At 38.1% G+C, this 24,952-nt stretch overlaps 1 protein-coding gene across 4 annotated transcripts; it reads left to right on the top strand.

The window, feature by feature from the left end:
- The first annotated feature begins 67 nt into the window (after positions 1 to 67).
- GSPT1 (G1 to S phase transition 1) lies at positions 68 to 24,526 on the top strand. 4 transcript variants are annotated; one of them, XM_080557317.1, is made up of 15 exons: positions 68 to 536; positions 11,713 to 11,760; positions 12,146 to 12,187; positions 12,854 to 13,078; positions 14,102 to 14,135; positions 15,633 to 15,710; positions 16,909 to 17,089; positions 17,437 to 17,591; positions 18,849 to 18,989; positions 19,774 to 19,867; positions 20,188 to 20,268; positions 21,035 to 21,208; positions 21,645 to 21,734; positions 22,017 to 22,185; positions 22,796 to 24,526. In XM_080557317.1, exons 1-15 carry the CDS (start codon positions 245 to 247, stop codon positions 22,846 to 22,848), a joined length of 1,857 nt encoding a protein of 618 aa, XP_080413443.1. In that variant the 5' UTR covers positions 68 to 244; the 3' UTR covers positions 22,849 to 24,526. The 4 variants fall into 4 exon arrangements, with proteins under 4 accessions (XP_080413443.1, XP_080413446.1, XP_080413445.1 ...); XM_080557320.1 differs by lacking the exon at positions 68 to 536 and adding an exon at positions 656 to 731; XM_080557319.1 differs by lacking the exon at positions 68 to 536 and adding an exon at positions 1,275 to 1,630.
- The last annotated feature ends 426 nt before the right edge of the window (positions 24,527 to 24,952 follow it).

Genomic DNA, 24,952 nt, shown 5'->3' on the forward strand with positions numbered 1-24,952 from the left:
CGCCTTCGCCGTGCGGTGGGCGAGTCCCGGGCGAGCTAAAAACTACCAAAATGGCGGCAGGCGAGGCCGCGGGGAGGGGTACGGGAGCTCCGGCAGGCCACACCGCGCTGCGCGTCGGGGCGGCGGAGTACACGCGGAATCGGCGGAGCGAGTGCTGAGTCGGTGCCGCCGCCGGCTTCCCCCTTCCCCCCCCGGCCGCTGGGAGACGCTTGGGGGCCGCGGAGCCTTGTGGGGCAGCCACAAAATGGAGGCGAACGGCAGCGGCAGCAGCAGCGACTCGGCTCCCGACTGCTGGGAGCAGGCGGACATCGAGCCGGGCAGCGGAGCCGGCCCGGGGGCCGCCCCGGCGGGCGGGGAGGCCGAGGCCCAGCAGGAGCTGCTGGGGGCGGCCTTCAGCCGGCAGCTGAACGTCAACGCCAAGCCCTTCGTGCCCAACGTCCACGCCGCCGAGTTCGTGCCGGCCTTCCTCAGGGGGGGGCCGGCGCCCGGCCTGCCGCCGCCCTCGCCCCCGCCCGGCCTGCCGCCGCCGCCCCACGGTGAGCGGGGCCGGGCGGCGCGTCGGGGGGGGGCCGGGGGGGGGAGAGGGGAGGAAGGGACGGGGGAAGGGGGTGAGGGGGGCGGGGGGGCCGGGCGGGGCCGGGCTGGGCGGAGGGGAGGAGGAGAAGGCCGATGGGGGTCCTGGGGGGGGGGGTGAGGGAGTGCTGGGGGGGGTCCTGGGTGTGCTGAGAGAGGTAAGGAGGGGTGCTGAGGGGGAGTGGAGGGGGGGGGCTGAGGGGGGTCATGGGGGGAACTGAGGGAGGCGCTGAGGGGGATAAGGGGAGGTGCTGAGGGGGGGTTGGGAGGGAGCTGAGAGAGGTAAGGGGGGGAATTTAGGGGAGTGAGGGGGGGTCCTGGGGGAGCTAGGGGAGCCCCTGGAGGTGCTGGGGGGGGTAAAGGGGAGTGCTAAGGGGCGTCGGGGGGGCCTAAGGGGGGGAATGGGGGGAGCTGAGGAGGGTCGGGGGGAGCTGAGGGGGTTCCTGGGAGCGCTGGGGGGGGGTGGGGAAGGGGCGCCACGCAGCAGGGCCATCGGTGGAGTCTGGGGGGGTTTCGGGGCGCTGCCCCGCAGCGGGAGGGGACCCCACGGGGAGGCCGAGCCGCGGGATCCGGCTGTTCCCTGCCCGCCGGGGGGGTCGTCTCTGAGCAGGGGGAGGCGCACGGAGCTGCTTCCGAAGCAGCTCGGGAAGTTACCGGAGGTTTTGGGGGTGATACACGCGGCGTTAGTGGGGAAAATGGCAGCTTCTGCCTGCTTCAGACCTGTCTTAAATGCCTTCCTGAAGATTACATCGAGTAGTTAACTTGTTTTCTAATATTATGCTGATAAAAGATCAGTAGGGAAGGGAGGTTTGTCCAGCTGGCCTCAGTCAATGGAAGGACCTGAAATTTGCCCTGCTTTTAATTTCAAAGGATTCTTGTGTATGCAAACGGTGTTAATACTACATTTACTTTGCATATGGGAAATTAAAAGAGAGCTACTTTCTAATTTCCAGCTCCAAACTGCACATACTTCCAAACGTCAGACATGATAGCTAGCTTTGTGGCAGGGTTTTAATGTAACATTACATGTAAGGAGTTTGGGACCTGGTTAAGCATGGTAGGTTAATGCATTGCTATTTTTTAAATAATTTTTTTTCTCTATCCCCATTGGTACATCGTAAAACAAGTTCATATGTTAGATATCGATTCCAGTAACTTAATTTCACTAAAGCTACTACTTGTTACATCGTGTTTGTTATGATTTCCTGTTAATTGTGGCTTATTATTTATTGCATGCTGATTTAACATATGAATTAGTCTTGCACTCCCTAGGATCTAGTCATCTGATGTTAACAACTGAAATCTGTAATTTTCATATATATGATGCTTTAAAATTTGCATAACAGAATATTAACCCATTTTTTTGTTAGAGTAAATGTTAGTTTCTGTGTTCTCTTCAGCACTCTGTTTTTTAATCTGAAAATGTAGCTTGTGTGCTATGTAGGTAGGCAATGTATAAGTGCATTAAAATATGTTTCCAAGAAGCCATGGACCAACGACTGGATCATGTTTAGAATAAGTGTGTCTGCTAAGGTTCACTGGTGTGAAGGTAGAGCAGATAGCTTGAGGCTGTACTGAACATATGATACACCTTTAAATAATTTCTAAAATTAATTCTGGTGTGTTTTTCAGCCATTATTACAACATGCATCAAAGTTTGTTTTTCACTTTGTAATCAATATTGTGACAGAAAACTTTCTTGGAGCTTTGAATGTTAGAATAAGTGATTTTCCTTCCTGGCTACTTCTGTAAGATTTCTTCTAAGGCTTCCTAATTTAGGATTTAAATTACTTTCCCTCACCTACTTGTATTTATTTCTTCAGGCTTTCCCTTTCTTCACTCTTTTGCTACTTGCCAGGTTCATGATAAGCTTCTGCCTTTCCAGAGGTTGAAGATGACTCTACTGAAAGCTTGTTGGTCATCTGGAGTGATCAGGATAGCTTTTCTTTCCATCTTAGTTGCTGAGCATGTTTCCTTTATAGTGCTGTGATCTACCTGATTTGAATTTGGCTTGCCTCTGTATCTTCTTTAAGGTTTAGAAGTTGAAGTTTCTATAATTGATTTGGGTGTCCGTAGGGTTAAGCAGACACAAATCTGCAGGTGTCCCCCCATCCATTTTTTCTTCACTGGAATTCTGTCTTTGTTATGTACTTTTTCAGGTCTGAGGTACTTGCTTAAAGAATAATTGACAGTCTTGTCCTGGCAGATATTCATATAAGGTGACAACTACTTTCCTGGCTAGGAGAGCTGGGTGGAGCTTGCTCTGGAAATAAGTCAGAACAGCACGTGACCAGACAATGGTGCTGAATAGGTGACTTTTCAGCAACCCAGTTTGCTTTTACTCCCGTAGGCAATTAGGTGTTCCATGGCACGCATCCTCTATTACATTGTGAGGGAAAAAATACTTCTACTTACCATCTGTTTTGAGGTCTGTAGAAATACTGGTTCGTATTAGGAAAAGCCTAAATAAATCTTGATTCTTATGAGGACTCTGAAAAGCTAGTTGTCAGCTAAAGGAATTAAGTGGCCTAAACTTAAGTTTTAGTAACACTTTTCTCCTTAAAACTTTCTCTCTTGCTGAAATTTTGTTTGGGCCATAATTCCTCAGTAATTCAAAGGATGCTGGAGGTCAAGATAGACGTGCAGTGGCAGCAATGGATGTAGAAAAATTCTGATCTCAGTTGTCTGGTGGTAGTATGTAATAGTGTTTCTTCTTAGGTGCAATAACTTGATACTTCTAGTAGTTTCTCTAAAAATCCTGTCAATTGTGTTTAGAGCACTGAAATAATGTTCACAAAAACCACTCAGAGAACAAGATGCAAACTTTCTAAAACTGTGAGACTCCTGAGATTTGTGTTTCAAGTAGTTTACTTTAAAAGTTATGTCCTGTGTGTGCTTTTTGTTTGATTGCAAATCATGTGTTAGGGAGAATACCTGACCAATGTTTACCCCTAATGTAATTTTTGCTTGCAGATGTTTCAGAACTAGTTTGGAATTAAATTACCGTTTGATTACATGCAAGAAGAGCACGTTGTTTAAATTTCTGAACCTAAGGAACAGCTCAAAAAAATCTGCTCCAGATGTTGTACTTGTGAGGACCTGCGTTTATCAAATTGTGTCAAAGTCTTAACTCATTTGCTTAGAATCTTTGGGTTCCATCAGAAATGTGCAATAGAGGGTTCTGGATTTTCTGTCTGCAACAGACATCCCTGTACCAGAGTACGTTCCAGTGAGTCATGTCAAGTACATCATGGACAAGTTGTGCTTCTAGGAAAGCTTATTTTAGATAGCAGTTGCTGGACTAGCAAACTCAACTAAATTAAGCCAAGGTGTGATAGTCAATAAAATGACAGTAGATTGTCTTAGTGCCTCTAAACGTTCCTGATCACAACTGCACCTTGCAGCTTCACTGTTCTGTAGCACCTATGACTTACTCTTATTATGCTTTAATAATTTTGTAAGTCTATATAAGATACAATTGCATTTTTGTTTGTTTTGTTTCTACATCAAGACACCAGGGAATAGTTACAATATTTTTTTTCCTTACTAGGATTAATAAGGCTTCTGTTTTCTCATACCTGAGATCCAAACAAAAGCTTATCCAAGTGAAAAATCTCTGAAAACACAGCATCAACTTGCATTCTTGTGGTTACATTTTTGTCATAGTTCTTGAACGCTCACAGGATTTTTGGTAGAATTGATCACAGCTCCCTTGTATGAGCTTTATTTTATGTTAGGTTTTCTCCTTTTTATAAATCATTTTTAACTATTCTCTGTTGATTTTGTTTGAACTAGGAGAGTGAACTAGATGACTTCCTGGGGTCCCTTTCAACCTGAATTGTTCAGTGTTTTTAAGTATGCAGTGCTTGTGGTAAGAAAGAAGTGTCAGTAATAGAACAGTAATGTGAACAAAACGTACGTGACACATGGCAGCTGGAGTAAGAAAAGATAATGTTTAGCCTTTTGGTGGCATTAGTGCCATTGGTTCTTTTAGTATGTATGTTGGCCACTTGAAGCAAACTTCTGAGTGCATTCAGCAATGACTAGTTTGGACAATTTGAACCTACACTCTTGAGCAAAGCAGACATCTTGTTTAAGATTCGATGCCCTTTGGATTGTTTCACTCCATAAATATCCTCACTGGCCTGCAGCAGGCACTTTGGAAATAGTTATGTTCAAGCAGCTGGACATCCTCACTCTTCAATTGCTTTCAATAAGTGGATATAGCATCTATCTTTTTGGTTTTCCCTAGCCTTCATTTTTCTTGACCTTGTAGCTAGCTGGAACTTTCACAGGTTTTTTTTTTTCCACAACCAGTAACAAGGAAAGGACCTTTAGTATCTTCTGTTTCAGTTCTGAAGCCTGTAATTTCCAGAGGAGGATGGTGAGTTATCTGTGTCATCACATTTCCCCCAGACTGGTCATCTCTTGCTTTGCCTCATTCTCTGTTTTAAGACTGTTCTTCACCAGACTTCACTTTGCATATGAACCTTCTAAGAAAGTCTTTGCCAAAAACCAGTAGGTCTTTGTACGAGAAGCTAGCATATAAAGGAATGCAAGTTTATGTAGTTTACTCATACCAGCATTTGAGTAGCCACATGCTGATGATTTACTCACAAATACAGAGCTGATAATGCTACTGTTCATAGATCATAATTGTAAACTTGAACTGCTTACATGAAAGCAAATTAATGCTGTATTGTAAATGCCAATGTATGGTGTAAATTCTTGTTGTTATCAAAAGCAAGTCTTGATTTGCATCACCACTCGACTGTGTAGATCAGTGGTCTGTGTATCAGCCTCTCCAGACGGATGAGCTGCGTTGCCTCGTGTACCCTGGTCAGCATGGAGAAAGGCTGTGTCTTGGCACGGGCTCGCTCGATTACCAGACACAGTGTATATATGCAGTGCGGTCAAGGTGCCAGCTCGTTGCACTGATGGCGTTTGTCCACGTCTGAACTGCCCCCAGGCAGGTAGCCAGCGCTGTGTTGTTCCTGTTAGAATAATTCATCAGGCTTGTGGCCTTTGCCTGACTCCAATAAAAGGCAGACCACTAGGAGCAGGCTGTGTTCTAGATGAACTGTCCTGGAGTCTGTGCAGGCTGCTGACGGTGTGACTTGGCTGCTCTGTCAAAATGAACACAAATAATTTGGGATAATTCTTGGATTCTAGTAGCAGTTCGGTTTTACAATTTCACTTACTGAATTTGGGGCTTTTTTTCCAGTGTTGTGATGAGACACACACACAAGCAAGAGATGCAGATGATTGAAGTCAAAATAGAAAGATGGTTTTGTCTTATTATGAAGGAATAAACCAGTCAACATTTGATCAGTGAAATTTGGCTGCTTTGAAGAGGTTTATATGAAAGTGAAGCTGATCAAATTTCAGTATGAGAGTTTGTTCAGGACAGGTGATGGAATACTGAAAATGCATTCTCTAGAACAGCCTAGGGCAAGTTACATATGATGTGCAACTCTGTGTAAATGTTAAGACCCTGGGTTTAACTTGCTAAAAATCCATGGGATATGTTTGTTTTTTATTTTTTTATTCTGTTTCTACAGGCTTTTGAGATATATTCATGAAAGAGTGGAATCCTTAACTGGTTTAATACAGAGCTTGATTTCTTGACTATCTGCCTGAAAAATCAAACTGTCAATTAAGCACAGATGCTTGGCTGTAAGGAAAAGGTTTTTCTCATTGTATTCCCTGAAAATCCCCATAAGCTTTCTTAGACTCAGTTATGAAGAAGCATGTTGTCTTTAGATAAGATAAACGTAAGGTGTGTCCTCACTGAGGAAGGAAAAAGGTGGGTCTTTTGCTAAGTTAGAATGTAGTAAAATCATATGAATACAAAGCAAGTGCTAATATTTTTAATGAATATTATGGAGTCATGTTAAAACTCTTGAAACTGCTCTTATGTTGGTTCTTTGTAAAAACCAGACATACTTCTTGTCCCCTGGAGAAGCTGGGTCTTAGGCTATGAAACAGGGCAGAGAAGAGGAGAAAATAACTTTGGATATAAGTTAGCTTTCAAAACAACTGCCTTTAGTGCTCACTGAACTCCTGAAAACGTTTTCTGTGTATTTTAAAGTATTGAGCATGAAATATTTTGTGTAGCTCTAGCATTTATTTGTGCTTAGAATGTTCTTTTGTTTTTTGTCCACTGAGAATCTTTTATTGATTCTTCCGCTCTGTGGGTTTGACTTGGACCTTTAATTTTCTACTCTGGTGTGATTTTACTTTCTTTATACTTTCTTTTTAGAGAAAAAAGGGAGAAGGTTAGGGGCAAACACGTGTTATGTAATTCATTAAAATTTTTGAGACAATATGACTATTTAGTAAATATGCACTGAACTCAGGTATTCAAACCACAAGTAAGAAAAGGTGGTGGAAATCCTAAGGTGGGTGTAATGCATTTCTTCACTCCCTAGCCTTCTAGGAATTCCTCTGAAGGAACTTCTTGCCTGTGTTGGAGCAGCAACAACACGCTGTCCAGACCATCTAAGTTTTGCAGATGAGACTTCTTTCAAACTGAATTTGTCCCCTTTTTTTTTTGATGTTGTTTTTCCTTTCCCTTTATGCTCTGTTGTACAAACCATTTAACTAGCCCCATTTTCAACCTCACTTGTCAGGTACTGGCACTGCCGAGGTTCTTATCTCTCCTGCAGCAGAGCAGCCTGGGAGCCGAGTTCTGTTAGGCAGAGAGACAAATTACAGCCTCTCTTCAAGCCATGATAACTGACTCTGTGAAGGCATTTGCACTGTGGCTTCAGGTAGCTGCTTCTGGGGAGTTCCCACTGAATAGGATGTGCTTATGTGGAGATAGCTATCTGCTTGGCACTTGAGTTTGGCTTTAAGACTGTACCTGAGCTGCAGACTCATCTAGGTTGGAAAAGACCTTCAAGATCGATGCCAACCATCAGCCTGACCTATCAAGTCCCATCACTAAACCACGTCCCTGTTGTGCCACACATCCTTCCAGATCAGCAAGTAACGCTGTGCACTCTGGCTAGCGGGAGGCAGAACTTCTGATTGCATGCCGTTTGAAGTCAGCTACTTCTTTTTCTGTTTGTTTGTTTGTTTTTTCCACAGCTGGCCAGCTGTGACCCTGTGTGTTTGCTCCAGCATGCAGTGCTTTGCGATGAAGTGGTGGGGTCTCAGCAGGCCTTACCCTGTCACTGGAACAACGCTTCTGATATTGGTTCTCAGCCTACCAGCTATCCCTGTCCCATACTTGAAAACCTTGTTTCATTCTGATGTAAATTTAATTCTAAAGCAGTTTTCTATTGAAACTGCTAGACTACTGTCCTAAACTACTGATGTTGTTACATTCCTGGCTTATATACTGTTTTAAAACAGTATTTTCAGAGTGAAAAACATACCTTCACTTTTAATTGGTTCTACTTGTGCAGTCTTGGTTATTGTAAAACCAAAACACATGCAAGTACAAAACTAGATGCGATACACAACAAATGCATCAGCTATAGTAGAATACAGGATGAATTAAATGGGCAAAGTATGTTCTTGCACTATTTGGGGGGAACATCAACGGTGTTTTAAGAGACCGGTCATCCTGCTTTAAAAACAGTGCACTTCTGGACTCATTGGGACATGCATACTCCTTCAGTGAACTGTGTTTTTAAAAGTTTTACTTTTATTCAGACAAGATTATGAATTACATCAAGTCCTTGTTTAATGGTCTAGCAGTAGATTAATGTAACATATATATCCACTTTTACCTTCAGCATTGATTTAAAACAAAAATGTCCTAGGGCTCTGATGTTCAAGAGAACTAAAGATAAACTGCTTACCTTCTGTAATGCAGGGAGTAAGAAATGCAACAGCAGTTCCCGACTTACAGTTTGAGGAGAGATGGAGTATGAAGGATGCTATATAAAATCTAATTGTTGTTAGCCATATGTAAAGCCAAGAATTTGAAACATTTCTTAACTACAATTTGATATCATTTAAGGCATGTTCTGACTTTAAAACCGTATTTCATGCAAGCTGCATTTTGAATCCCACTCATGTGACAAGAATCTTGTCTGAAGGATGCTTGCAGATGAGGATCTAGAATTGTCAAGTTCAACTTGATATGTTGAGCTTACTTTGCTGACTTCCAGAAAACACCAAATTTAAAACTTTGCGTGTCTACTTGAGTATATTGGAGAGAATAGGATAAATTACAAGAACGATTTAGAACCTTTCTCCGTTTGCCTTGCCTTTAAAGGTATTTTGTTACAATGAGTTTTACCTCGTGGGGAAAATGAACAAGGTTACTTCGGGTCACTGGGTTTGTCCAGACGTTTTGCTGCAGGGACAGCGTGGAGTTTGGACCTCTTCTCATGTCATAATGCAGTACTGAGTCCTAGGTAGTAAGCCTATCTGAACTAGATTAAAAATCGTCTTTTTGTGATCCACGCGTTCCCTAGGCTGCTTCAGAGCTTAAGGTGAAGTGTTTTTCCTTGAATTATTGGGAGTGCTGTTCTGTCATCTGTCATGGCACCAGGAGCACTTATCTACCAGCTTATACATTGCTTTGGAGAGCTGATTTGTTTTTTGGTTGGAAGAGTTTAGTGCTAGTTCACTTTTTGGTCAGACCAGCTCTGTCTGTGGAACGTCTGTAGTTGTACATGCACTAGGGCTGACAACAGAAGAGACAGAAAAAAAGCACAACATGGCAACCCAGCAGTTTAAGCAGCAGTAGAACTGCATCCTTTTGGGGTGATTGTCTTCAGGCATGCTGCAGGGGATTTGCTCATTTGCACGCAGAGCAAATGATAAATCTGACTCTTCAAAGCCCAGACTTTTCTCATGTCTATTTGTTTGCAATGCATCAGTGCCCAGAATAACCTGCCTTAACCCGAAGTTGTTGAACAGAAGTAAGCGATTCCTGAAAGGAATTTCTTTCTATCACTTAATGCCTGTTCTTTTTGAAATTAAGAGTATTTCTCTTTTACTTGGTTTCTCTACAATGCACTCTTTAAGAGAGTGGTTTGTATTCCTTTCCTGCTTTGAAGGAACAGTGCATATATCAGTGTATTTCATATATAGAAGTCCTCTTGCAAAAGGAGTCTGCCACTTTGTGTATCAAAGTGACCAGAATTTAATCAGTGACTGGAAATAGCAGAATGTCTTTTGCCCCTTGATTCTTTGTGGCATTAGTACTGTTTGGCATCATACACAAACTATATTATTGATTTTTTTCTAGTGTGCCTAGATTCGTATAAAATTTAACAGATGGGCATGCTTTCAGGAGTGCTGCTCTTTGAGAGAATGAACTCTGTTTCTATACTTTTTAGGTTAACAATTTATTTCATCTGTTATTTGTGAAAGAACTTTTCTTTCCCTCTCTGGTCTGTATGCCTGTTGAGTTATATACCAGAAAGTCAGAAGTAAAATTTTTATGAATGTTGTTGGTTGATTGCTGTATTTTAAAAGAGTTAAAGCAACTCTTCATCTACTTGTAGACCTTCTGTTTTGAGGCAAGTGCATAAGTACTGTCATGCAAGAAGTTTTTCACTATGGAAGACTTCAGGAGTGAAATCCTGAGCTTGCTGAAGTGGCGCTGTAATGAAAGCTCTGCAGGCCAACCACAGTACGTGTGAAATAGCCAACAGTCTTCTGAAGCATTGCAAAACAGGCCTTTGGTTCATGCCTAGATTCTGTGCCACCTGCTTACCACGCTCAAGTGGGATGATTTGGGTCTCTTCCAGCTCTCAAATGAGAGTAATATTTCTTGCAAGGACTCTCAAGGTATTCTACCTGTATGCTTTTCCTTACTCTATGAAATCATTCTTTTAAAGCTTTGTTCCTATGATATTGGGACCCTGGCATAAGGATCATGTATGATATGACACAGGAGTGTAGGGAACCTTGCTCTGAACAGTTTTGTCTGTGTTGCTGTGCCCTTCCTGCTGCTGCTGGTCACTGGGTGTTATGCTCTGACCCACATTCACCCTGCCTGCAAGCTTTGTCATCTGGACCTCTTCCAGGTTTTCCAGCACTGCTCCAGTTTATAGAAGTCTGCAGCAAATACACAAACAATGCTAAAGCAAAGAGGCTTAGAATCGGGTCCTTCTCTGCATGTTTTTGTTCCTTTGAGAGATTTTTTTTATCTGTAGGTCCCATTATGCATATAGAGCAAGTAATGCTTTAAGGTCTGTGTTTTTATAGTGGGGCTGAAGGAGAGCTGGCAGTACAGTTACATAGAGGGTATGAATATGTTAGGTGAAAAAAAAAAAAGATGAACTTACTTCAAAGGACTTCGAAGTGTAATTTATACCATGGTAAAAATAAGTAGGTTAAGATTTTAGGGATAATTATAGAATGCCTCTTGATTATGTGGAACAACATCCCAAAACTTGACATGGTGTAATTGTTAATTGGAACATACCACTTTTAGTAGGTTTAATAATTAGTTATACCTCAGCATATAGTTTAGTGGCATGGTTGAGTGCTTAAGAAGGTTGATCTATCCAAATAACCTATGTGTGGCTTTGATATACACAACTGGTGAGATTGCTCTCTGAGTACCATGGCTATATTATGATGTTTAAGAGGACTGGCAAACTCGCTAGGTGTATGAATGAATTATCTCTTGACCCTAATAACTAGAGAAGATCTTAACTTAAAAACATTGAAACAAGCTGTGAAGAATGTGAAATTTGAGTCACAATAGCATTGTAGGCACACCTAGAAGGTGAAGCTGGCAGAACCTTGCCATACAACTGTGACACAGCAAACACATTGTTTCAGTGAAACTGGTTTTCCGTGTTTCTAAACATCAGTTAGTATCTAACACTTAAAATAGCAAGTGTGCCCCAAAAGCATGGGGTGGTACAATACTATGTACAGAAAAATTGCTTCCTTTAGAACTTGATTTAAGTGTATCCTTTTTTTTTGGGGGGGGGGGCAGGGTGGAGCAGGGGATGGAACTGTTCAGAATTGATGTTTTACTTTCAAATCTTTTAAGCAGTGTTGTTTAGAAGTACTTGTGCTTGGAAACTATATTTAGTACTGCTGGGGTTTGGTTGTTAAATACGCTTGGCAATGAAGTTGGAAGAATGGTCTTTGCTGTCTAAGTGTAGAAATTGGTTACAACAGTATATTTTAAAAATTAAACTTCTTTCTTTGCAGGTGCACCCGTAGAGACTTCTCCGGAGGAGCAGACAGCCTCTTGTGAAGGTAATTGTTCTAATGTTCTGACAACACGCAGTGTAGCTCCATTAAATAAACTTTAACAAAATTATTGCAAAGCATTTCCTTTTTAAAAACGTGTGCGATCCTTTTCTAATATTCATTCTTTGTCACCATACTGCTGTTGTAAGGCAGTGTGGTTATTTACAGTGTTATACCTAGTCAAGCAAGGCACACAAGGACCAACTGGTTTATTGAAGGCCATAAAGCTTGCATGAAGCAAAATTTAAAAAACTGAATCTCTATATTAAATAGCATAGGAAAGTGCCCAGTCACCTGAACTATCCTTTTATTAATTTACTCTATTACTCTGTGTTCTTGATGCTGTCTTGGTAAATAGATGTAGTTTGTGATTCCTTTTTTTTTTCCCTAGGTTCAAATGCTGCTGCTAACATGGAAATTGCAGAATCTGTTGGTAAGATGAGAGTTGTTCAATTTCACTATAATAGGGCTACAAAATAACTAGTATTGTGCTTTTGCTGAATCATTGTAAACAAAATTGAAGAATACCTTATTGAGCCATTGTATTTTGGTCCTTACTGTTTTTCATTGTGTCTTTATACTTGGATTAGCAAAGAGATAATTGACCACTAGTATGCATTGACAGATGCAGTTAGATTACTTTGAACAGTGAAAAAAGCATCAGCTCTTTTATTCAAAAGTTATTTTATATTGCAAAATAGTCTCACTAACATGTGAAATGGCAACTAACATAAAATAGTAGTATGAATAATGAGAACGTGGAAATTGTATCATTCTGAGAAGATTCAGACCAACATGATAGACTGTGTTGATCTTCAGATGTGTTTTCCCCATGAAGTTTTTGCTTTATTAGAACAGAAGTCTCTTCATTTCTGTGAAGCAGTTTTCTGATGTCAGCGTGCAAAGAAGTTTGAAAGCTACCAGAAATAACCATTTCAGAAACAAACAGCAGTTGCCTTTTTTTTAAATGTAAAAATACATTAACAGACTGAATAATTGAAATCTATTCATTGCATCTTGAGGGGTGGAAGCTTTTCTCAGTAGTCACTGCTTTTAGTTTCCTGATCTATTTGAATATATCTAATTGGTTAATTTTTAGTGGAAAATGGAGAGACAGAAATGTCCCCAGAGGAGTCATGGGACCACAAAGAAGAAACAAGTGAAGCAGAACAAGGTGGTCCATCAGTGGATTCAGGGCCTTCTGAAGAAAGTGCTCAGGAAATGATGGAAGAAGAGGAGGAAATACCAAAACCGAAATCTGTTGTAGCACCACCAGGTGCTCCTAAAAAAGAGCACGTAAATGTAGTATTCATTGGGCACGTAGGTAAGTTGTAAGTGAATGGGAGGTAACTGAATCTTTGCATTGTGTATTAGGTGAAAGGATTAGAAATGAATCCTGCTTTTTCTAGCAATGCATATATTCATCCTGTCTCGAGGGTAGTAGGAGCATTCATCTTAATGAAGCTATTTTGGAAAAAATAAATAATTCAAAGCAGATCTTTCAGGGATAGAGTGACAAGGAACTGCTTGGGTTCTCTTGGACACAACAGCATCTGTGTTCATGATTTCTCAAGTAAGTGCTCTTTTAAATGCCAGAGTTATGTGTCTGTGTTAGTGTTCCAAAGGCCAGAATCAGAAAACAATGCTTCTTTTCTGCTTTAAATAATTTCAGAAAGCTCTTATTGTTAATAATTATTAAATCAAAAAATAATGTTCAGAAGATTAAAAATTATAGATCCTTAAACAATAGAACAACTTTATACAGGGCTAATACCTAAGAATTTGTAGCAGAGCATCCCAACTGAATAGTTTCAACAAGTTTCAGAAGAATCGTTAAGTGATGTCAAAAGTACATAGGAGATATTGAATCACGAGTTCTAGATTTTTCACGTGTATAGACTCTTATTACTTTAAAAGCATTGCAACTTAGCCAGGTAAGTTCAGAACTGAGTCACACAAAATAAAGAGGCAGTGGGCAGAGGTACATCCCAATATTGAAGAGTAGCCTATAGAAGTTGGTAACAAGGGAGAAAGGAAACAGGGAAAGAGCTTTTGCACATGTTTAACCCATGCTTTTGCTGGATCGCAGCTTGCTGGGTGTTCTTTGATTACAGATGATGCCAAGATGATATGTATTAAAAGCATGATTTTCAAAATTCAGTAATTGAATTGACAGTGAACTCTTGTGGAAACAAGGGAAGCTGAGAGATACTTCAAAAAAGTAGATTAAAATTAGGAAAGGCATATTTGGAAACAAATAAGGTGACATTGATCTTAATTATTTTCCTTATTCTTAGGATTTTGTTTTAAATTGTGAGTAACTTAACTATTTCCTTTGTTTTTTTAGATGCTGGCAAGTCAACCATTGGAGGACAAATAATGTAAGGAAACTAAAAAAAAAAAAAAAATTTAAGAGATTGCTGATCTGTTTTGTGGATTAAAATATATAAAATAAGTATTTTCTTTCTGTATTTAATCATCATAGATTAATATTTTTATGATAAAATATCATCGTGTGTTTAGTGTAGTTGCTTATTCTCTTTGGATTTTTTTAAATTCCAGCAGATTTAATCTTAAAAGTTTCACTTAATGGAAACAACTGCAAAAGCATGCATTATTAAATTAAAAAAAAAATAAAATTGCTTTCTTAGAACTTAACTCTGTTTTTCTTTGCACTTTTGAAATGCAGTTGAAATTGCTTTATATCGTTTGTTAAACTTTGTCCTTTTTGTGAGAATTTAGAAAGAAAGAAAATGCTTATTCCCTAGTGTTAACATCGTCAAGCTTAATTTGATTTTAAAATATGAAAATAAAAAGTTAACTTTTTAAGTCTGTTTTAGAAACAGTACCTAGAGTACCTAGAAACAGTACCTAGAGTTTGCAATACTCTTATGAGAGAAGTAAATCAATGCAGTTCAATCTTACAGTTTGTCAAAACCAAGAAATGGAATGTAGTACGTGAAGAAATAAATGCTATCCTGCTGATGCAAACTATTCCTATGATTTAAAATAATATTCTCAGCAAAAGTGGGAGGTCTTTGTCTTGGCATTTTCATCCTGTTTTGTTTTTGACCAAACTGGAATGTCGGAACTGTCATGCTACATTTAACCTTGTTGCTCATACTAGAGGAAATTAGCATTTTGTTATCTGATGTCTGTTCTCTGTGTACAAGGAGATGTCAGTTCTTAACATTCTTATTAACATATTAACATTCTACCAATGTGTTAGGTTCCTAAAGTTCTCTGTAGGAATTTTTCTGTTTTTCATTTTTGCAGAAGATCCCTTTGTTGTAAGGAGGGGGGGAAGAGGGTAACCAAAATTGTCAGTAAACCTTTATTTACTGTTGTTAATTTTCCTTGTAAACTAGGCAGATTACTGTTACTAGAAGATCAGGTAAAAATATCTGAGTGAAAAATCTGAAAGTTGTAATGTTATAAAACTGTATGCTCCTCACCTACCTCTTTTGGTAACTGAAAGATCTCTCTCTTAAAATATCAGGTTACTTCTATGTAAGGAGTGAAACCAGAAATATTTTCCTTTACATTTTAGAAATGTTTCATTTATATTTATTTTTAAAATTTTATCTCAATTTTTACTCTAATTTTGAAAGATTGGATTTCTCTGACATGTACATAACAGATGTAGTTCTATTTCAAAACTTGCCACTGAAGAACATTTTACAAAGAGGCTTAAAAAAAAATTATCTGCTAAAGTAGTAGTGTCATACTTTTCACTGATAATTGTGCAGGTTTTTATAGAGGAGAAATTCCACTGCTGTTCACATCAGATTGTTGCAGTTTTTCAAAATAATCTGTAGGAATTGTGTAACTATTTAACTACGTTTGTGTTTATGTAAAATTACTATTTTTCTTCTTAGGTATTTGACAGGAATGGTTGATAAAAGAACACTTGAAAAATATGAAAGAGAAGCTAAAGAAAAAAACAGAGAAACATGGTATGAAATTTACTGAAGATAATAGCATGCTTTTTTCTTTGCACTGTGACGAAAACAAGAAACAGTTTTTTAATCTCTGTCCCTGTGGAACTTTATTACTGCTGGAATGGATTTGGTTTGTGGGGGGAGGAATCACTTGTTTTCCTCCAGTACTTCTTTAACCAGCTCTATATGAAACAGCACGATTGACAATTCACATTGCAACAGGTTTTGCTACTTTTTTTTTTTTTTTAGAATGTGCCTAGTTGTCTGATAGGAGTACAAGGCAGATGCTTTTCTCAGGCAGCCTTTGGGATTATTCTATCTGTCTTTTACCTGTAAACAGCAGAGAGATATCTAAAGACAGAGATCAAATCAGTCAGTATGGCAGATGCGAGATGAAAGCAAGTGAACAGTTCTGGCAGTAGCATTTATTCATGTAGAAACTAAGATATAAGGTCCAGAGTTGTTAAGTTTTCTCTGGGTAAGAAGATGCTACTTTCATGTATGGATTTTGGGACCTCATTTGTGTTTTTCTTCTGTTTGTTTATTTGTGTGTGTGTGCGTGTTTGTATACAGCCCATATAGCACCCTGCTTCTTTTGCCCTCAGTTTCTGGAAAGCTGATTTCCCTTTTGGAACCTTTTAATTTCATTTCATCTGTCTAACCTTAAGTCTAACTTGGTTGTCAGTGGGATAAAATATAATTAGGAAGGAACAAGCATTGATATGATCAAAGATAGGATGAATAAAGGATATAGGATGGGTATGAATATAGGATGAATACTGTCTATTTCATCACCAACTTCTGTTCATGTTTGAGGCAATAAGAATATGCAAATCAGAGCTAACTTTTGAGTTAATTATGTTGAGAAAAAGGAAACGTTTTTCATTTGATACAGAACTGTCTTTCAAACTGAGGCAAAGCTCAGTACTCTAGTATTTGAGGTTAGATCATACCTGGAGAAGTTAGGAATTGAAAACTGTTGTTCAGAATTGCACAGGTCTATGTGAAGGACAGCTAGCACTGGGCAATATGGCTTACTAGATATACAAGTAATATTCAATAAAAGTGACTATTGGTGTTGGCAAAGGTTTAGTTTGGCAGTGCTAATATGGTTAAAAGTGTTGAGCGGAAAAAAGATGTTACGATAACCAGATTTTCATACTTAATTTTAGTAAAAATGAATATAAAACAATATTTGGGTCGTTTTTTGTAGGTACCTTTCATGGGCCTTAGACACAAACCAAGAAGAACGAGACAAAGGTAAAACAGTAGAAGTGGGTCGTGCCTATTTTGAAACTGAGAAGAAACACTTCACTATTCTAGATGCTCCTGGGCATAAGAGCTTTGTTCCAAATATGATTGGTGGGGCTTCTCAAGCTGATCTTGCAGTGCTGGTAAGGACAAATTAGATTTTTTTTTGATTTATTGTGGAATTAAGCTTTTGATTTTTGTTGGTTTACACATTTCATTGGTCACAGCGGCTAAGAAGTAAAAATCATAAGTTGAGTCTTTTTTGAAATAACTTGACAGCTTCATAAAATTGTCCACAGTTTTCATGTGGTTTTTATGTATGTCCCAGCAGAAACTAATGGATAATACTGAGGTTATACCGGTGTATTTTAAAAGCTTTTAAAAATTTTGATTACCAAAAGTTATTTTTGATTAAGGTGATATTACCCATTGTCTGTTTTTCTGCTGAGAAAATTGTAGAACTTTTATTAAAATGTGTATTTTTAATTAGGTTATTTCTGCAAGAAAAGGAGAGTTTGAAACTGGATTTGAGAAAGGTGGACAAACAAGAGAACATGCCATGTTAGCAAAAACAGCAGGTGTAAAACATTTAATAGTTCTTATTAATAAAATGGATGATCCAACTGTAAACTGGAGTAATGAAAGGTGAGTTTACTATTTTTTAAAAAATCATCAAAAGATACTGAAATGAAGTAATTCCTAACCAAAGTAATTTTGTACCCCACTTTTGCTGGAAACTTTGAAGCTTTATACTGAATCTGAAAGGAAGTGACTCTGCTTTCAGTAGTTCAGTTTGCCAGATTCTTGATTGCTTGGCCGCGTTTCTGCAAAGCTCCTATCTTAGGTTTGGTGAGAACAGCATTATCCTGTTCAAATAACACAGGGTAGATGCATACAAGGTGGAATTTTTCTTTTATGATAAGCTGAACTGAATAAGCAAATAATATATTAAGTGTTTCACAACTGCAGTCTGAGAAGGAGGGAGGAAGGGAACATTGCAGTGTTACGGGTCAGGTAAAAAATAACTAGAAAGACTATATGTAATCCTTAAATAACTGTAATAATAATGATTGAGTTCTTCTTTTCTGCTTTAATGCTGAAACGTTACAAAGGAGCTTTAATTTTCCTAAGTGTCAAAACTTAAGTCTTTTTAAGGCTTCTGTCACATCTTCTTGTCCCTTCAAGCTGGATGCTAAAAAGCGTAATTTAGTCCTTTCCTAGAGATACTTGTGTAGTGATGGGATACAGTTTTTTCCTTCTATAGTATAAGAAGAGTTGTCAGAGAACTTGCTGTGCTGTCAAGAATCATAAAAGTTCTTGAGGAAAGCTATGAGGGATTATGCAAACTTACAGCATCAGCCTGGTGTGCTAAGAGGATAAGGCATGGCCAATTGTGCTGTCTTGGTCCTGCCCCAACCTTCCCCAATTTTTAACATTATTAAATTCAGCAGAAACTGAGGGCAAGAACTGTAATAGATATAAATAGCAGTAAGTTTTTACAAAACGATATAGAAGATTGGAAGAGATAAAACTATTGCTAGGGTGAAAGCCCACAGAATGACCTCAGTAGCTGTCTGCTTGGTCTGTCTTGCTACCTTGGCCTGTATCTCTTGCTTAAAAGCAGATACAGCATGTGTTGGTGCTTACCCAGCCCAGTAATTGGGGTATGTGGGAGAGAACTGGTGGTGCTTTATGGAGCAGAGGAATGGGGGAAGTAAGCAATACCAAGTTGTGCTGGAAGACTGGGGAGAAGATACGCCACCAAACTTTATTAGTTTTGCTACTTACAGAATAACTTAACTCATGAAAACTAAACAAGTCTGATTTTGTTGTTTTTAAGCATAATATTATGCCATGTTGGAATAATTTCAGTTTATCTTAATGTGCTTGTCGTTTTAATAGATATGAGGAATGTAAAGAGAAACTGGTGCCGTTTTTGAAGAAAGTTGGCTTCAATCCCAAAAAAGATATTCATTTCATGCCCTGCTCAGGACTGACTGGAGCAAACCTTAAAGAACAGTCAGAATTCTGCCCTTGGTATATGTAAGTATCTTAAATTCAATGACTTGTATATTAGTTATGTTTCAATAAAAGCAAAATGCTACAGTGAAGCTAGGAAGAAGTATAGAATGGCATATTGCAGCTGCGTTCAAGAATTCATGGCTAAAGTGCTTAAGGAAACGGGATCACAGCAACAAGAACACAGAGCCATGTAATCAACCAAATAAAAGCATTTGCTAACTGCAGAAGATTAAAGTTAGCAGACTCTCGAAAATATTAGCAGTATTTATTAATTTTTGGCTTTGTGAAATTGAATGCTATACCATCACGTGAATTTTCCAGTGATGCTGCATTGGACCTGTTGCTAGGATGAGTAATTGTTTGATACGAACAGTTTGATTGAAAGTGGATTATCGTTAGTGACAAGTCATGTCTCCCACTGGGTTTCATGTTTTCCAATATTGTCCATGGCAGCTAAAATGTATTAACAAAAAAATCTTATTTGGAACTAGCTAATGGTTTTGCGTATCCAAAACAAATTAAGTGAATCCAGCAAGATTCTCAAGGGGATAATGAATGTATGTAAAATATGCCTGGGACTGTAACTTTAAAACTATATCTACTTCCTAGGTGTTAACATGTTAGCTAGGGTAATGTGGACGCTAATGATGGACTGTTACGATAGATATAGATGTCTTAGAGGTCTTGGTACTTAATGATGACAGAATGAAAATCTTTCCCTTTGTGAGACTGCATTTATCCATTCTGAGCCATTTTTAAATAGACGGGTGCTCATGTAACTGAAACAAATGCCTTCTGCTTTTAGTGGACTACCATTTATTCCCTACCTGGATAATTTGCCAAACTTCAACCGTTCAGCTGATGGACCAATCAGGCTGCCAATTGTGGATAAATATAAGGTACAATTTAAAATATAAATGTACTATTTTCAGAAAGCAGTAAATGCACTATTTATCATATTTTTAGAGCATATCCTTTTTCTTTGATATGTCTATGTTTCCAACTGTGGAATAGTGGCGGGGAAGGGACGTAATTCATTTGATGATATATGAGACTCAAAATCTGTAATCTTTCATGAAAATAGCTTCCAAAACATTAAATATTGCAGTGGTATATAACTTCATAGGGTTAAATAATCATACTTACAATTCAGTATGATAATAAAACAGACTCTATAGAAAAAAGTTTGTAATTTTTATGTAATTTCTTTTCATTGAAGGATATGGGCACTGTGGTCCTTGGAAAGCTGGAATCAGGTTCTATTTGCAAAGGACAACAGCTTGTGATGATGCCAAACAAGGTACGGATTAGACATTTAGAAAAATTCTGCTCTGAAAACAGCTTGATTTTAAAGATATTAATTACTTTAAATCAGAAAACTTCCTATTGTTAACTGAGCAGAAGTAAGCACTCATCTCGTATGAGCAATGTACACAAGTATGTGTTTGTGTCTCATTGACTTCCTTGGAATTCAGAACTCAAGTTATATATCCTCAGTAAACTGAATTGCTGAGCAGCACATCATAGTTTGTTTGAACTGTGTATTACTTTGCATTTCTACAGAAAGCCTACAAAGACTTTTTTTTTTTGCTGTGGGTTAATAATGTTCAAAACTTTTTTGTCCTTTTTTTAAATTTTTGCCAAAGGGAAATAAGAAAAAAATTTAAAGGATACAAGCAGTAAACTGTAACAGACAATAGCTCTTAATAAAACTGCTTGACATATAATTTAGGAGAAATTGAGGAACTAAATGCCTTTAACCAAACTGTTACAGAATTAGTCAACAATATGTCTGTCTCTCTCATCTCTTTGTAAATTTTAAACTAACTTCACTTTGAGACATAGTGGATGTCTTTGAAATTTGCTTTCCATTGAACATATTGAATTATATGAATTAAAATCTATTTGAATAAATATGCTGTTTAAAATGTTAGTCATTCAAATATTTTACATTTTCTGAAGCTTGCAGAACCAAATATAATGGGTTTCTTTAAAATCCTGTCGTATCAGTGATTATTTTTACCCAGCTAATATTCAATAATTGAAAACTGCATTTTTGCTTTAAGCACAACGTGGAAGTTCTTGGGATCCTTTCTGATGATGTAGAAACTGATTCAGTAGCCCCAGGTGAAAATCTAAAGATCAGACTGAAGGGAATTGAAGAGGAAGAGATCCTTCCAGGATTTATTCTATGTGATTCCAACAACCTGTGTCATTCTGGACGCACGTTTGATGCCCAGGTAGAAAAATTAACATTTGTTTGCTGTGTAAGTGGGTAAACTGCATTGAAATATTTTGCCTGTCTTTCCCCAAATCTGATTTTCAGTAGTTCTAGGTTTCAGTTGAGGTTTCTTATTTGCTATCACATCTCTAAATTGACAATAACATACATTTCTATTCCGACATCATCAATCTGACTTTAGAAAATATCATGTGTTTTGAATGGAACTTCTCAATTAAGTTTTGGTCACCTATAATCTTGAAAGCAAGACCTTGATATGCCAATGTTTCAGTTTTATGCTTTCATATTACAAATAACTTGGTCATCTCTTTAACAAAGATGTTGTGTTTGTGTGTTGTTGAACTATGCATTTTAATATAGTTCTATATTCAGTTATTCTATGCTCTTTTATAATGAAATGAGGAAAATTGAACTTATTTTTAATTGTTTTACAGATAGTGATAATTGAGCACAAATCCATTATCTGTCCAGGTTATAATGCTGTGCTGCACATCCACACCTGTATTGAAGAAGTTGAGATAACAGTAAGTGTCCTTAAAATATCAGTAAGTTGTGTTGTGATGTGAATACAGACAATGCACTTGTTGGGTTCAGAGTTCTCTGAGTTCTCTGGAGTGACTAATATAACAAAGCTCAAGCCTCGACTGGAATCTTTGGTCAGTACCATAACACAACCAAAAATGTCTCTAACTGTTAGCATAAGCCTTCTGAAAAGTACAGTAGATAATGATGGATTCTCTTATGCAGTAAGTCTCAGAAGTTGCTCTCTAAGACAACATTTCAATCTTTTTTCCCTTCTTTTACAGGCCTTAATCTGCTTGGTGGACAAAAAAACAGGAGAAAAAAGTAAGACACGGCCACGCTTTGTGAAACAAGATCAAGTATGCATTGCCCGTTTAAGGACAGCAGGAACTATCTGCCTTGAGACATTCAAAGATTTCCCTCAGATGGGTCGCTTTACCTTAAGAGATGAGGGTAAGAGTGCTTGATCAACAGCTAACTGCTACAAAAATACAGTTATTTCAAATAGATCATGCATGGCAATGAAGTATTAAAATGCTGGCATCTAGTTGAAATTACTGTATCTGCATAACAATGGAAAGCAAACCTAAGTAAATTGTTGTTGTGCAGAGTTCTTGCTAGTAACAAGAAGTGTGTTTTATTTTAGAGGAATAATGTGCATTGTAAAACAAATGGTTGAACTTGAAAAATTAGCAGCACTGTTTTCCTAATGCACCCTGGAATGTCCACCTGAGATACAGATACTGTAATATTTCTTTAAATGCAGAAAAGATAAGACAGTTTGTTACCTTTAAAAGCAGTAAACAGGTCTGGCAGAATGAGTCTGCTTTGCACTCCTTAAATGAACATGGAGTGCACTTTCCAAAATTCATACTGTATTCTTGCCTGTGAAAATCAGTTTCTCTAAGTTTTTGCTGTGCTTTCATCCTACAATACAGTAATTTATTCTGTGTTATTTCTAGTATTCTGGAGAGCCTATATGTGTGGGGAAAGCTTTCATGTTCTTAGAGATTTATGCTTTTTCACAATATATGTAACTGTAGTGTTTGTCTCCTTGGTTTAGGTAAGACCATTGCAATTGGAAAAGTTCTGAAACTGGTTCCAGAGAAGGACTAAGCATTTTTCTCAATGACCCCCGCACAATACTGTGAGGAAAATCGACTCTGCAAAAGCCTACTTCACACCGCCTTCTTATTTTCTGCCCATTGATAAACTTCTCCCCATATTTTGCAAAGACAAATTTCACAGCAAAGGTCCACATTATGTCAGCTTTCTCATATTGAGAGCTCTGCTATGCCACTGTTGAATTTCCCCCCAAAATTTTTTTTCTCCCAAATTCTGCTTCCTTGGAAAGATTCGGCAATAGCTTTGTAAGTGATGTGGACATAATTGCCTATAATTATGAAAATCTAACGGATTTTTAATGTTTAATTTCCCCCAACATATATATGAAGACCTTTTTTTTCCAGGCAGATCATTCAGAGTGTGCGAGTGTGTGTGCACATGTTACAAAGATGACTACCATGTTAATAAACTATTCAATTTGAAATCTTTTTCGGTATTTGAATTGCTTTTGAATAATGTTTTTTATCCAGATGTAACGCAGTTGCATTAGCTTTTTAACTTTCCAGTAACCTCGATATTTGGTTACCTGGATTTTTCTAAACTCCTCAGCCTCCCCACACACACAGTTTTAAACGAGGCAATTAGGCACTCAGCCAAGTTTGTATTAAAAGAATTAGTTTTGCCCCCTTCTCTTTGTTGAAGGCATTCTTAAAATGAAAAACATTCATGCAAATGTGGCACCTTCATTAGCTTTACATTTGTTAATATCTTCAGCAGACTTAGGTTGACTTAACATCATTACTAGACACAGTAAGTCAATTTTGAAGGCTAAAACTACATATTGTGTCTATATAAAAATTCAGCATTGTTAAATTCTTAACTGCAGAAAATGCTAACAACCAGTAAATCAATGAAATTACAAACATAAGAATCTGTGGCAATAGTGCCTGTTAGTATTTATAAGAGCTACATTTTGTGGGAGAACTGGGCCAATGAAAAAGTGCCAGTTTATATAAGTTACTCAGTTCACCCTGTCTTTAATTTACAGGGTTGGATAATCCTGGCTGTTTTAAAGACCGGTCTGGACTGAGAGGGAGAAAGACTATTTAAATCCCTAAGAGTTTGCACATACTGAAATATGGGAGGGTCAGAATCAAGCACAGTCTGTAAATTTTTGCATATCAAAAAGCAATGTAAGCTTATAAGGACCAGTGAAGGTTTTCTTCAAAAACTGGTTCAACGTAAAGCTTACTCTCAGTACAACTTGAAGGAGCTGCATAATAAAACCTTATTTAGCTGCACTTTGAAAGTGGACTGTCTACAATTGCTATCCTGATTCTAACAATTAGGATGAAGGCTAACTGATTTTTTTTTCATTTTCCAGAATATTAGTAGTAAGTATTAAAAGGTATCTCCAGAGCTTCTTCAGAGTGTCTTAAACTAAATATTTTCAGTTGTACAATTGTGGTGAGCCCATCTCCTCCCCCAAAAATTTACAGTCTAGTGACTGTATCTGAATTCACAGAACTCAAAACTGAAACAATTTTTTTTGTTGATTTTTTTCTTTTTTTTTGTTTTGTTTGTTTCTTTGTAACTGTGGAACTCCCATTCATTTCACTTACAGCTACATTGTATGGACAGAAGAAGTTATTGTCCTTCAGTTTCATATGACTACACTTGTAGCTACCGTACTGCATGGAATTGAAATAAATTTTATTATGTCTGCAAATCTCTGGGCTTTTATTTTTTTGGTAAATCAGAGTTTTGAAGTACCCTTTTTTTTTTCCTACCGAGTGAACAAGCCCCGAATTTCCTTGGCTTTTAAATTAAATAAGAAATTAAAAGCCAAGGAAAGTTACTGTCTTGTTCTCATTCTGGATTGACTTAAGATTTCCATGTATCTCATACCATAATCCTTTCTTGAAGTAAGCTTATGAATTTGAAATTTGCTGACTATTTGGCTAATATTTAGATTCCCAAATTGTTAAACTATTAAATTCTGTTCATTTATTGAAATGCATCTCAAGGCTACATGATGCTCCAGTGGAATTTTTCAATTCAGAACAAACCTAATGATGAATTCTAAAGCTTGATTATATTGGGGCTGTACTGAGTGTTCCTTATTAAACTGAAAAATCATCTGGTGGGTTGAAAT

This window comes from Anser brachyrhynchus (assembly GCF_964034855.1).
Source record: "Anser brachyrhynchus genome assembly, chromosome: 15".
NCBI lineage: Eukaryota > Metazoa > Chordata > Aves > Anseriformes > Anatidae > Anser > Anser brachyrhynchus.

Bases quoted from the DNA above. Each gene is read 5' to 3' on its own strand.
- GSPT1 (XM_080557317.1), top strand. From the start codon at position 245: ATGGAGGCGAACGGCAGCGGCAGCAGCAGCGACTCGGCTCCCGACTGC. The intron at 14,136-15,632 runs GTAAGGAAACTA...TTTTCTTCTTAG, and splicing joins ACCATTGGAGGACAAATAAT to GTATTTGACAGGAATGGTTG. The intron at 22,186-22,795 runs GTAAGAGTGCTT...TCCTTGGTTTAG, and splicing joins CTTTACCTTAAGAGATGAGG to GTAAGACCATTGCAATTGGA.